This window comes from Nelumbo lutea, chromosome 4 (assembly GCF_056320005.1).
Source record: "Nelumbo lutea isolate HS-2025 chromosome 4, American lotus-T2T, whole genome shotgun sequence".
Lineage (NCBI taxonomy): Eukaryota > Viridiplantae > Streptophyta > Magnoliopsida > Proteales > Nelumbonaceae > Nelumbo > Nelumbo lutea.
The window spans coordinates 27,511,132-27,525,448 of NC_142687.1; the positions used below are offsets into that span (position 1 = coordinate 27,511,132).

General features: G+C 38.5%; 1 protein-coding gene across 1 annotated transcript in view; it reads left to right on the forward strand.

Annotated features, from left to right (window-relative positions):
* SCD1 (stomatal cytokinesis defective / SCD1 protein (SCD1)) overlaps nt 1-14,317 on the forward strand; it is a 132,458-nt gene that overhangs the window by 22,109 nt on the left and 96,032 nt on the right. Inside the window, exons 2-5 of the mRNA XM_088941489.1 lie at nt 2,184-2,277; nt 3,638-3,839; nt 5,100-5,241; nt 5,372-5,472. Coding sequence (XP_088797615.1) covers nt 2,184-2,277; nt 3,638-3,839; nt 5,100-5,241; nt 5,372-5,472 — 539 coding nt within the window. The remainder of the gene's footprint in view (nt 1-2,183; nt 2,278-3,637; nt 3,840-5,099; nt 5,242-5,371; nt 5,473-14,317) is intronic.

Consider the following 14,317-nt stretch of genomic DNA (forward strand, 5'->3'; position numbering starts at 1 on the left):
AAGAAGAAGAAGAGAAGATTTGAGAAAGGCGGCATGCACTCTTCAGCCGGCCCTACAATCTTATATAGATGATTATAAAATAATATTACATGAATGTATAGAATGCCCCTGATTAGTGATGGGACACCTAGACAAATAAAACAAATAAAACATTAAACAAGTTTAGGTCCAATAACTAAGAACTTAAGACACAAATATGACTAATATAAACACTAAAAAACAGCCGAACCAACATTAACTATTCCATCTCAAATCTCCTTTGCAATATCAGCCCACAAGAAATTCTTACTAATATGAGGTAACATAGAATTACACAACCAAGTCATTACCATGTAATTCTCTTACATTCACTGAGAAGAATTTGTATTAGGTTTCTTCTCCTCTAGAAATATACCCTAGTTACCACGTGCACCAATAACCATCTTGGCTGATTGTGCCCATTCTAGATAGTGTGTACCGTCTAATTTAACTGTAGTGATAATCCTAGATCCCAAAGGATCACTAGTACCTCCTACACCCAAACCAAGGTCATTGGCAGTTCAACATGACAACCCTCCATAATATCTCAAACAGCTTACAACAGTAGTAAGAGGCAAAGAAAAAGCTCTTGTTTTAGATCGATTTCACTTGTATAATGAAAAATCGTTATGGAGACAAAAAACACTTACCCGGAGAGAGTTCTCCTTATTTGGGAACTGATAGAAACAGGAGAAGAGGATGTTAATCTCTCCAGAAGGCCTAGAATCAGCTAGAAACAAGATCGTCCACTATAGGAAGCCTCAAGAAATCCAGAAAACCTTGAGCACCCAATTCTAGGTCAAAAACAAAGAATCCACTCTGACTTGGACTCTTTCTCTTACCCCAGTTCATCCTGATTTTGATGCCTAATTACAGATTGCCCTCTTGGTGACTGAATCTCATAAAAAAATCCAAGAGCTGGACCTTCCTTGATCAAGCGATCAACCTCTTTACTTCTTCATGTAGTTGGCTGATCTAGGGCTGCATGAATACAGTTTCAAAAACACCTAAAACTGCTCTGATACCACGTAGAAATCAGTAGAAGTAAAAATTGTAAGAAAAAAAAGGAAGAAGATGATTTGTGGGAGAGAAAGAAGAGAAACATGGGAGAAAGAGAAGAGGAACGAATCATAATGGCTGGCCCTCTCTTATTAGCTTTTATACTTAAAAGAAAAAAACATGTACAATGTCCAATATACCCTTGATGGGGCAACTACTGCTAACAACCTAAAAATAAAAACAAGCTATTGCTTAGAAGAGCTCCTAACTAAAGGGCTTTGGTCCAAATATGCTAACTAAACAAAAATAAACAACTAACAGGAAATCCTCAACAATTACGAGATCAGATAGGATTAATCTCTGATTGCGAGGCTGAATCCCTTATTAAGGTAGTTCGAGATCTGTTGGCTTGGCTGAAAGCCTCTCTGGGGTACTGGGGTATAGGAAGTGAATAGAGATGTTTTGCATTTCTTATATGCCAACTTGATAATTTTTTATTTATTTTTGTATCTTTTATGCATGATGTAAAGGGGATCTCTAGGGGCTGCCATTAACACTCGTTTGATACCAAGGAGATGGTGTCATATCTATTTTTTTCTATGTTAAGACACACCTTAATTGTTTACAGTGAAAAATGAAAAAGAATAACCATTACATGATGCAATTCTAGTTCCAGGATCAAAGGGACTAGTAGCTGTCTCTCTGTCTCATTTTGGGTGATGGGAACACCTTTATGCATTTTACCTCTAAGTGGCGTATCTCATGTATCCATGATGCACTAGAACCTAGGTTTATGTTACTAATGCTACGATGTGATGTCACTGTAACTTTTCAATTCATTGAAAAACCTTTTATTTTCCTCTTCTAATTTTTATTCTTAATTTGTTTATTTATTTTTTGTTTTTTTTTTTTGTTTTTGTGGCGATGATCCATTCCATAAAGAAAAATTAGGATGATCCCTTACCATATGTGTTCTCAGATTCACCATAATGATCTGGAATGTATTTTCCAATGATTTACCTGGATGCTTAAATGAGAATATTGCTGGGTGATATCCATTAGATGGAAATGAAAGTTTTTTTTTTCCCTTTTTTTGCTGGATATTAGATGTATTTCATTTGTTTATTATGTGATTAAAGTCATAGACATGTGTCCTATGGTTGTAGTGTGTTCTTCCAGCTGGTGTGGAGTTCTATTCATCAGGGCTCAATCCTAATGATGCCTCAACATTCCCGAAGAGCTATCCAATAGTTTTAACAGGTACAATCTATAACCTTTAAATATTCTGATAAGTCTCTTTGATATTTAAGAGTTTGTTGAAAACTTTGGTCCTTAACTAGTGTTTCTTTTCTGGGTTGGTCCTTAACTAGCGTTGATTGTATTGGTATGTACTATGAGACTATCAGTTGTTTGCTTTGCTTATAGGTGGAAAAATTGTTGGTTATGTTTGAATGATGGTCATTTGAACAACATATAAAAAGTAGTATCAGGCAACAACCAACCATTCATTAGCCAGCCCATGCTTACAAAATGGAGGAGCCAATAAGAGTATGTGGTCCAGAAAATATCATAAAATGCCATTATGAAGCAACCAACAATGGAGGAAGGAGAAAGGAATTTCTCAGACAAAGGAATTTCTTGCTGGTGGAAGTGGAACAAATCACAAGAAGGCCTATGACTCAAAGTTTACTTTAAAAGGTTTTAAGGAGAGAGTAAATAAGTTGGAGAGAAAAATTCATAAGCAATGGATCAAAGAAGGGGCTATGAATTCCTGATTTTCTGATCTCACAGTATTGCAAATGGGAGGAGACAAAAAACCTTATCATCAAATTGGCTATGGATTGGGAGGAATTCATGGCCGACATTTGTCTCCCATTTCCAAACTTTTATGACTGCCACCTATTTTAGACGGTCTGTTGAGGGTGGGAAGAGGCAGCAAGGAAAGAACCTTTACAATGGACAAGGATAAATCCCTTGGTCTAGATTGTTTCACCATGAGCTTTTACCAGAATTGTTTGGTTAGTTAAAAGACCATATGGAAGTGTTTGGGGTATTTCATATTTTCATTTCTGAAGGCATCATCAAGGAGAGTGTGAGTTTTACTTTCACATCTCTTTTTTCTTATGAAGAGGGTTTTGAACCTAACTTTACGCCGGTTTATCTAGTTGGGAATCTGTGTGAGACAATCTTGAAAGTGATTCATTGAGAATGAAAGTTCTCCAACCTTTGGTTTATTCATTTTAAGGAGTGTTTTAGATGGAAGGCAAAATTTCTAATTTCTAATGAAAAGTGTGGATGTTTTGAAATGGTCAGGGACAAAGTGGTTGTATGCAAACTTGGAGAAAGTCTACAATCATGTGAAGTGAGATTTCTGGATAGGGATGTAAATGGCATCAATTTATCCAAATTCGAATTTGATCTGGTTATTTTGATCCATTAATTATTTTATTGTTATTAAAGCATAATCTTTCTCTTTATTCATATTGTTTTTTAGCTGTTCTGCATTTATGGTTTTCTTGATTTTTTTGAGCTTTATTTGTTTCCTGTCAATGTTTCTAATAGTTTATCTTGTTTTTCTGGAGTCTTACTTATTGCACTTAATTTGGAAAATTTACTACAGAGGGTGATGGATCTAAAATATATGTTAGCTGCATTGCTTTTCGGGATCCAGTCTGTGATGATATAGCTGAAGCTTACCGCATTCCCGCAAATTCTTTTGCTGACAAGTGCATTTGTCTTGTTTCACGCTCACCCAGTTTTCGTGTTCTTCGGGATGCACTGGAGGAATTATTTGCTCTGTGCTTTTCTCCTGATGGCAGTAGGTATTATTTTTAGATGATAGAAGCTTGATCGTCTCTATCTATTGTATGCTAATGGATCTATTTCATATATGGTCGGTTGTACATCAAAGTAGCCTTACATTCATCAAATATTGCTTTCTTACATGTTAGTTTTGCATGTTTTGATGACTAATATTCTTTTACATTCTTTTAGACATTATTAAATGATGATGAAATAATGTGCTTCCCAGTCGTACTTACTGGGAGACACTTGGAGTAAATAAAAAATTGTTGGACTGGGGTTTGCTTGGTCCCGGGAGGGATGTGTATCAAAATCATACTTAAATGTTTACAACCTAATTTGTAGTTTGCATATGTACTTGTCCTATATTCTATTTCTGGAACGTATGGTCTTTTTTCTAATAATAATACACAACTTTAATGGTAAAAAGTGTGTTTCCCAATCACACATTTCTAATTCATCTGCCTTCAAACTTTCCAATCTTAGCACCGTAAAATGTATTTGTTGGAAGTTGAAGGGCTTGGGTATGATGATGTGCCTTCAAAGATTTATTTTTTTGTATGGACGGCTTACCTCAACAGAATACTTACAAGGGATAACCTCTCTTGGAAAGGTGCTCTTCTGGACTCGAATAGCTGTCTCCTATGTGAAGAACATCTGGAAACAGTGAATCATCTATTACTTCACTGTAAATTTTCTTCAGAGATCTGGAACATAATCTCACAATTATTTGAAGTGAAAAGTTGCTGCCCAGGTTCGGTACAGGATTTTGTAAAAGGTTGGAGAGTGGAAGGCTTGAGTAGAAAAGGAAGATTAGTTTGGAATTTAACCCCAACAGTGGTTTTTTGGTGTCTGTGGCAAGAAAGAAACAGTCGGGTTTTCAAAAATAAGACAAATTCTGCTAACTCCTTTTTCAGAAAATTGTGGGAATGATGTTCTAGTCACAGGCTGGTTAGGAGTATAGGTTGAGTCCTTTTTTGTACATGATAATCTTTTTGTAAAGCAGGGTGGGGAGATCAAGTTTAGAGGGAACAGTTTTTTTCTGGTTCCTTTAGCACATCATCTTTCTGAACATTTTGTTCATAGTTAATAGAATGATACTTCACTTTCTCTCTCTCTCTCTCTCTCTCGAAAAAGATGTGTTTACTTACTTTCAAACTTTATCAATTAGAGCTTTGGTTTTTGAATGCTTTATTTTAAGTATTCTGATATAATTGTGTCAGAAGAATTTTCTATGTTGTAGACTTGTATGTAACTTCTTAGCTGTGCATCACTTTCAGCAAGCCTCTGTGGGATATTATAGCATATATTGTATCGGGCGTTCCTTTGCCTACTCCTGGAAAGGATCGAGTCCTTTTTGCTATTGAGAACTGCCTGCTTTCTGTGGAGGCTCCAACAAAGGATGGACTCCCATATGCTGATGTATGGTTCCTTTAAATCTGTTCTCATGTTGGCAATTAGCTTCTACAGTATAATATTGATGAACTATATGTATCTTGTTAAAATCAACCAATGCTTTTGACAACTGTTATTTGTGTTTTACTTGGTGCAGATATCTTTTCAGCCACTAGTACAGTGCTTGGATGTTGATAACTTGATTACGCTTTTCACTGCAGTGTTGCTTGAGAGAAGGATTTTGCTCCGCTCAAACAAGTACTTCCCTGATTTTGAACATTTAAAATTCAGTTCCTCCTCTAAAGTCCATTGTAACTTAGTAATGCATTATAATTCTTTATCTGAAATTTCTAGTTTAAATGGTGGACAAAATATTTACTTAACCACCATCTTAATAGCCAGTAATTTAGATTTAGTTTTATGGACATTGCTTTAATTGTTGAAAACTGGTTAATACAATAGATTGGCTCTAGCCACCCATAAAGACATTATCCAACCCCCAACAGAGTTACAATAGTGCCCAAAACAACTGCTATCTATAGACCCCTTGTTTTGCTAAAGTATCGACCACTCCATTTGCAGTCCTTACCCAATTGAAAGTAATGTTCTGCTCCTGTGAGAAGGCTCTCTATTTTCCTAAAAGCGTGCCTACAGATCCATGTCACACGATGCTTACTCCTGGCCCAAGAAACAACCAGTTTTGAGTCTCCCTCTACTTCCAAGTGTTGAAAGTTTGATTGCTTAGCCAGTTTTAAGCCTTGCAACAATGCCATCAGTTCAGTCTTTAGTGAATCTCCAATATCTGCACAATCTCTAAAGACTCCTCCAATACCTGCCACTCCCGAGCTTCCCATGGAGCTCCCATAAAAAATTTAATTTAATTTTATTAATTGTTGGGGGTATCCACTCCATAAACCCCTTTTCTTTAGAAGAAAGTACCATTAGCCCATGCCCTTAAAATATCATTCACTAAAAATCCTTGGAAAAGATCAAGTGTCTTTATCCAATGCGCAACTCTTTTGATCTACTTTTCTCATTGAAGATCCTCCCATTCCTTTCCTACCAAACAATCGACAACATTGCTGCCCTAATTGCTTTCCACATGGTTCTCCCTCTCTTTTTTTGGCTATCTTAGGAAACTTGGATTGAAGAGGCTCACTACATCCTGTGGAGAATTCCATCTGCAACCAAAAAGAGAACAAAGGAAGTCCCAAACACAAAGTACAAGAGGACAGGATGGCAATAAATGAGGTAAGGATTCACCACTTGCAAAGCAAAGGAAGCACATGTGAGGTGATGGGCATTTGTTTGGCTTTCTCTTCTAAAGCATATCACAAGTGTTTACCTTTCCAAGAAAAACTTTCCAACACAAAGCCTGAAGTTGGGGTAGGATAGGTTTGCTCCAAATCTCTTTCACTGGGAAATTCTCCCCCAAAGTATTAGACTACATAAGGGCATTGAAAAAGGAAGCACAAGAAAAAAACACCATCAGGAGCACAAGACCAAACTCTAGTGTCCTCCACTGATTGATCTAGAAAAGTTAAATGAAATTTATCCAGTAGTTGAATGAGGGCTTCACACTTGCTATCCCTTAAACCCTTTCTAAAACCAAAGTCCCAATTTAACATGGAAGGAGAAAAGGTAACAAATCTTGAGATAGTTTGTAATTTATAGTTAGACAAGGAGTAAAGGCTAGGGAAAGCAAATTGAAGGGGAGTTTTAGCCAACCAAAGGTCTTCCCAAAACAATACTTGGGTCCCACAGCCCACATCAAATCTAGTGAAGATAATAAAAATTGGATATACCTCTTGTATTGATTTCCAAGGAGAAAGTGACGTTGATTTGCACCCCAACCATTATTCAACATCCCATGAATCTTGCAATCATGCTATAGCCTGTCGCTTTCCAATGGAAACCTCCATAACCATTTACCTAAAAGCGCTCTATTCCTATAAATTAGGTTCCCTATTCCAAGCCCTCCCTACTCCTTAGGTTTACTAACTTGCTCCCACCTCACTAAATGATCCCTCTTCTCATCCCCTGGATCCCATAGGAATTCCCTTATGATCTTCTCTAACTAACCCGCTACTCTAGTTTGAATCCGAAAGGTGGAAAGGAAGCGTACAAGTAGGTTGGCCAAAGTTTCCCTAGTACGAGTTATTCTCCCACCCACTAAAATGTAATTCCTTTTCCAAAGTGTTAGTCTTTTAGTGAATCGTTTGACTACCTATTTCCAAAATTCTTTTGATCTTTGGTTTCCCCCATCGGAAGACCAAAATATTCCAAAGGCCAGTTCCTTACTGTGGAAAAATAAAGAGGAAGAGAAGAAGAAATGAAGAGGGAGAGAAAAGAAATACTTCTGTATTGATAATGTGTTAATAAAACATGTTGAGCATACAACTTAAATAAGAAAAGATAGGAGAGACAAACTCCTAGGATCTCTCTCAATTACTCCTAGAATCTCTCTCAATTAGGGATTGATTAAATCTTTCCCTTAATCCTAGGATATGATTTTCCTAATTTTATTCAAATCTAATCTTTCCTAAATTTATTCAAATCTGTAATCAATCAAATCAAATCTTTCTAAATTTGCAGCAAATCATATCTTTCTTAATTTGCCGCAAATCATATCTTGTCGACACTTCCCCTCAAGTTGGTGCAAAGATATCTATCATGCCCAACTTGCTAACTTGAAGTTCAAATGACTGTCTCAACAAGCCCTTAGTCAAAACATTTGCAACTTGCTGAGTGGTTGGTACAAGCGGAGTGCAAATTATTCCTTCTTCAAGTTTCTCCTTTATAAATTGTCTGTCAATCTCAACATGTTTAGTCTTGTCATGAACTGGATTATGAGCAATGCTGATAGCTGCCTTGTTATCACAATACAGTTTCATAGAAAAACACACTGGTCTCTTAAGATCTGCTAGCACCCTTTTTAGCCAAAGAACCTCACACACTCCTTGAGCCATTGATTTGAATTCAGCCTCAGCACTGCTTCTAGCAACTACACTTTGCTTCTTGCTTCTCCAAGTAACTAAATTGCCCCAAAGAAATGTGCAGTACCCCGAAGTTGACCTTCTATCAGTGATTGAGCCTGCCCAATCCGCATCTGTATACACTTCAACCCCTCTTTTCTCATTTTTCTTGAAGAAGAGTCCTTTTCCTGGTGTGCCTTTTAGATACTTAAGAATTCGATACACAACTTCAAGATGTTCTTCGTACGGGGAGTGCATAAATTGACTCACCATGCTCACAGCGAAGGCAATGTCAGGACGTGTATGTGACAAGTAAATCAATCTTCTTACCAACCTTTGGTATCTACCTGCATCTACTGGATTTAACTTCTCCGAGTTTATCCTTAACTTCTATCGGAGTGTCTGAAGGTTTGCATCCACTCATTCCAGTTTCTTTCAAGAGGTCTAGAATATATTTTCGTTGCGAAACCACAATGCCCTTCTTTGATCTAGCCACTTCCATTCCAAGAATGTACCTTAGCTGGCCTAAGTCTTTAATCTCGAATTCCTTGGCTAAGCTCTGCTTTAGTCTGCTCATCTCTTCAATATCATCTTCAGTCAAGATTATGTCATCAACATAGACAATCGGAACCGATTACTTGTCTTCGATGGATCTTTTTGTGAAAAGAGTATGATCAGATTGTCCTTGACTATATCCTTGACTTTTAACGAACCTTGTGAATCTTTCAAACCAGGCTCTGGGAGATTGTTTAAGTCCATATAGAGACTTTTTTAGCTTGCATACTTTAGTTCCAAACTTCTCAGTGAAACCAGGTGGAGGCTCTATATATACTTCTTCTTCCAAGTCTCCATTCAAAAAGGCATTCTTCACATCCAGCTGATTCAGTGGCCAATCAAGGTTAGCTGCAACAGATAAGAGTACTCGAACTGTATTTAGTTTTGCCACTGGAGAAAAGGTCTCAGAGTAGTCCACTCCATACGTCTAAGTAAAGCCTTTAGCTACTAGGCGAGCCTTATATCTCTCGAAGGATCCATCTGAGTTGTACTTCAGAGTGAACACCCATTTACAACCAACAACTGTCTTTCCATCCGACAGATCCACTTTTTCCCAAGTAGCATTCTTTTCCAAAGCTCTCATCTCCTCAAAAACAACTTCGTTCCACTTAGGAACATTTAGAGCCTCCTGGATACTGTTAGGAATGGAAACACTGGACACTTGTGAAATAAAGGCACAATATGAAGGTGAAATATTTTTGTAAGATACAAAATTTAACAGATGATGTTTTGTACAAGACCTAACACCTTTCCTAAGAGCAATGGGAAGATCAAGCTGACCGGAATAATTAGAATTACCTGAAGGAATATTTTCAGGTATTTTTGGAGAATTATCATGAATTTCATGATCCACCCTCAAATCAGATTCTTGTTGATGCTGTGGAATAGTGCCTCTCCTTTTCAATGCTAGATGTTCCCTTGAATATACAAGGCCTTTATACTGTTTCACACACATCTCTGTTGTTTCAGCTTTATTTTGAGATGGCATCACCGAAGGTTGTTCATTTTCAATATTTAATTCATTTGTTTCCACTAATTTTGTATTTTCTGCCTTACTTTCTTTTGGTGACTGGTTGTGAGGAACATCATTATGGACAAATTCAAACATTAAATCAGAACCAACTAAAAGATCATCTTCACTAGTGTTGCTCTCCCCCTGAAGATGGGAGTGTCTGTAGTAGGAGGTTGCTTCAAAGAATGTGACATCCATAGTCACAAACATCCTTTTCAAAACTGGATCAAAGCATTTGTAACCTCTCTGATTAGTGGGATAGCCTACAAAAATACATTTATGTGCTTTTGGGATTGATAGAAGAGACAAACTCCTAGGATCTCTCTCAATTACTCCTAGAATCTCTCTCAATTGGGGATTGATTAAATCTTTCCCTTAATCCTAGGATATGACTTTCCTAATTTTATTCAAATCTAATCTTTCGTAAATTTATTCAAATCTGTAATCAATCAAATCAAATCTTTCTAAATTTGCAGCAAATCATATCTTTCTTAATTTGCCGCAAATCATATCTTGTCGACACTTACCTCACACCCTAGAATCTTTGGCAACACACTTAATTCTTCCTCCACATTAATCCCTGCTACGCAACTCTTTCCCAAGTTTACCCTCAAATTGGAGGCAGACTCAAAAGCGGCATTGAGTTCCTTTAAATTCCTTAGGTCATCTTGATTGTGTCCTTCATAGAACAAAAATATATCATCTGCAAACTGTAGATGGGTACTATCACCTTGTTTCTTCCTACCCTTAACCTCTAAGCAACCTTTCCTGATCAGTCCTTTTTTTATTTCTTTTGAAGTGCTACACAACGGGGGGTAGCCCATCCCCCAACCTAGGTGCAGGCAGGATTTGATCCCAAGTCTCCGCTACGACCAGCAGGAGACCTTACCAACCAGCTGGTTGGCACCTTGCTTCCTGATCAGTCTTAACAATCATCATGCTTAAGACATCTGCTATTAAAGTGAAGTGGAATGGGGATAAGGGATCTCCTTGTATCAAGCCTTGTTGAGCTAGAAAAAAGTCTCTGGCCACTCCATTTATTAAAATTGAACAGTGTACTGAACTTTGCATCCTTTAATTCACATTCTCTATCTATTGTCCAACCCAATCTTATCTAGGATTTCAAGGAGGAAAGACCAATCCCCTAGATCATAGTTCTTCCCTAAATCCAGTTTACAAACTAAACTCTTCTCCCCGCCCCCCCTTTAATCTCTTCTCTGCTACACACTCATTAGCCGCCAAGATTTGATTAAGGGGAGTGGGAGAAGGTTTGTAGAGCAAAGGAGGGGGGAGACTTAGGGTAAAGTTATTTAATAAATCTCTGCTAGGGAAATGGCTGTGGAGGTTTGGGCAAGAGGGAGAAAGGGAGGCATTATGGAGAAGGGTGGTGGTAGGGAAATATGGAGTGGTGAGGTTTGGGTGGGAATCCAGGAGGTAAGAAGTTCCTATGGGGTGAGTGTATGGAAGGGAATCATGAGCTTTAATCAAAATTTCAGAAGTTTATTTAAGTTTAAAGTGGGGGAAGGCCTTAGGGTAAGGTTTTGGGAAGATGAGTGGTTGGAGGTGGGAAGATTATGTGAGGTATGTCCTAGACTTTATAAATTGACAGATCAGCAAGTGCCTATTGAGCAGTGTTACGAGTGGAGGGGGGAGCAAGTGGTCTGGAATCCTAAGTTTAGAAGACCTTTATTTGACCAAGAAGTGGAAGAATGCATTCAGATATTGGAGAAATTGGAAGAGGCTAACATTTCCAGAGATACAACAGATGGTTTATGGTGGAAAGATTGCAAAGAAGGACGATTTTCAGTTAAATCCTTTTACAAGGCTCTTCTGAGAGATGGTAGGATTCAAATCAGATAAAAGGTGTGTGGGGCAATCCTGTTCCCCCAAGGGTAGAGGCTGTTGCCTGGCTGGTGGCACATGATAGTATCTTAACTTGTGATAATCTGAAATCCAGAGGCTTGCAGTATTCCATTTGCAGTGTGTTGGGCCATTTGGAAAGAGAGGAACAGAAGGGTATTTGAAGACAAGTCAAAAAACATCGAATATCTGATAGCAGGACTGGGCAATATGACTTCAGCCTGGGCTCTAAGTCTTCCAGAGTTTGACCAAGTGCACAAGGCAGATCTGTTAGAAAACTTCTGGAGAATTGAATCCATGTAATTTTGATCCTTTTCAGCGTAATTCTGTTAAGCAGATGGTTTGTCATCTAGACAACCAGCATTTTGAGATGTACTGCATTTTTTCAATTTAATGAATTTCCTTTTTATTCTTCAAAAAAAAAGAAAAGATTTGATCAATGATCTGCCTCCCTTTAATGCAAGTACCTTGGAACTGTGAGGTCACCTGGGAAAAAACCTTTTTATATCTTTTTTTTTTTTTGATCAGTAAAAAAGATTTCGTTATAAATTTAGAAAGATTACAGAAATGAGAAGCCTCGGCTAACCCACTAGAACTTAGAGTTCGCCAACTATTGACTTTTAATTATCCAACCTTACAACTGAGCCCAGAAACAATGTTGCCTGTTAACCCCCTGTTTTGCTAGCTGATCTGCAAAGCCATTTGCCGCTCTTGGAGTCCACCATATTAACAACCGCATGTCCATGGAAAAGCAATTAAACTTCAATTTCATTTCTATAGAGCCAGGGAGTCTTTTCATTTTGCTTTAATTGGAATCGGCTTCCACAACCAGTTTTCTCACTTCCAACTTCATAGCCTTTTGTATCCCAAAAACCGCTGCCTTTAGTTCAGCTGTAGTGGAGTCTCCCCTTCCAATAGGGCCTGAGAACATCCCCACCACAGCTCCTTTGTCATTTTTTATCACCCCTCCAATTCCAGATATTCCTGGGTTGTCAAAACTACTTCAATCAAAGTTTAATTTGAGGAATCCATAGTCAGGGGGATCCCACTCTCTTAAAACCTTCTTTTTAGTTGATGAAGAGGAAGCTACTGTCCTCCAATTTCTGAAGATATCATCCACCGTAAAATCTGAGAACAATCCCATAGATTTTACCCACGAAATCACCTTTATCATGATCCCTTCTATCAGCACTTCCTTGCATCTTTGCTTTTCTTCAAAGATTCTCAGATTTCTTTCCTCTCATATCACCCAAAGAAATGCTGCCCAAGTGCATCTCCATAGCATTCTACCTCTTCTTTTTGGCCATCTAAAAGTGGAGGAGTCAAATAGCCTTTCCAAACTCATCGGGGTGTCCTGTCTGCATCCAAAGAGAGAGAAAAACCAGTCCCAAATACAGCTAGCAACAGGACAGGAGACAAAAATATGAAAAGCAGTTTTGCCACTTGACTCGCACAAACAACACCAATTAGAAGAAAGGCACCAGCCAGGCACAGGTGTTAATTGCACCATGGTAGACCTCCCAACAAAAAGCACTCACTTTCGGGGGAATGGAGCGACACCGAACTTCTTGGACTGGAAACAGTACCCCAAGTTGAGCAGAAGTAGACATGGTTTTGAAGAAGGAAGCACAACTGAAGGCTCCGGAGGGGTGAGGGGTCCAAAGCAAGAAACACCCCATCTAGCAGCTGAAGGAGAGAGGACACCAAGCCCATCTCAGAATCTCTCACATTTCTACAAAGCCCCAAATTCCAAGCAAAACCAGACTGGGAGAGAGAAGGGGTTAATATATCAGCAACTGGTCTGTTCTTAAGAGAGGAAAGGGCATAAATTGAGGGGAACAGTGTCTTCAAAGGAGAGTTATCCTCCCACACATCTTCCCAAAAGTTAATCTTGTTACCTGAATTGAGATCAACAAGAAGTCCCTCATTATCCTCTCCAACTTCTTTCCAATAGCCTAAGGCATGCAATACACCGAGAGGTAATACACCGGAAGATTTGCTAGGGTTGACTTAATGGGAGTAATCCTATCCCCCAAAGAAATGTAGTTCCTCTTCCACACTGCTAACTTCCTTTCAAACCTTTCCACTATTGGGTTCCAAAACTCTAGATTTCTAGGATTTGCCCCAAGGGGAAGACCTAGATACCTCAGCGGCCAGTCACTCCATAAACAACCTAGCTCCCCAGCCCACAAGTTAATCTCCTCTTGAGCTAAGTTGATCCCTGCCACCACACTTTTATTTAGGTTCACCTTTAGATTTGTCACTTTTTCAAATGGATTCACCAACATCTTTAGGTTTCTTGCATCAAACTTGCCTCCACTCTCACAAAAGATAACGATGTCATCCGCAAATTATAGGTGTGTTACCACCATTCTCTCCCGTCTTATTCTCCACCCCTTTAAAAGACCCCTTTCATCCGCCCTCGAAAGCAGTCTACCAAACACCTTTGCTAGAATTGTGAAAAGGAAGGGAGAATGTGGGTCCCTTTGTCTCACTCCTCTTTGGGCTCTAAAGAAATCCTTGACTGCACCATTTACTAGAACTGAGAAGTGGCAGGATTTTAGACAACCTTTAATCCATTTGCACCATCTTACTCCAAACCCGCTCGTCTCAATGCTTCAATCAGGAACTCCCAATCCACAAAATCGTAGGTTTTCTCAGGTCCTGCTTGCACACAATGCCCTTCTTACCCGATTTCTTG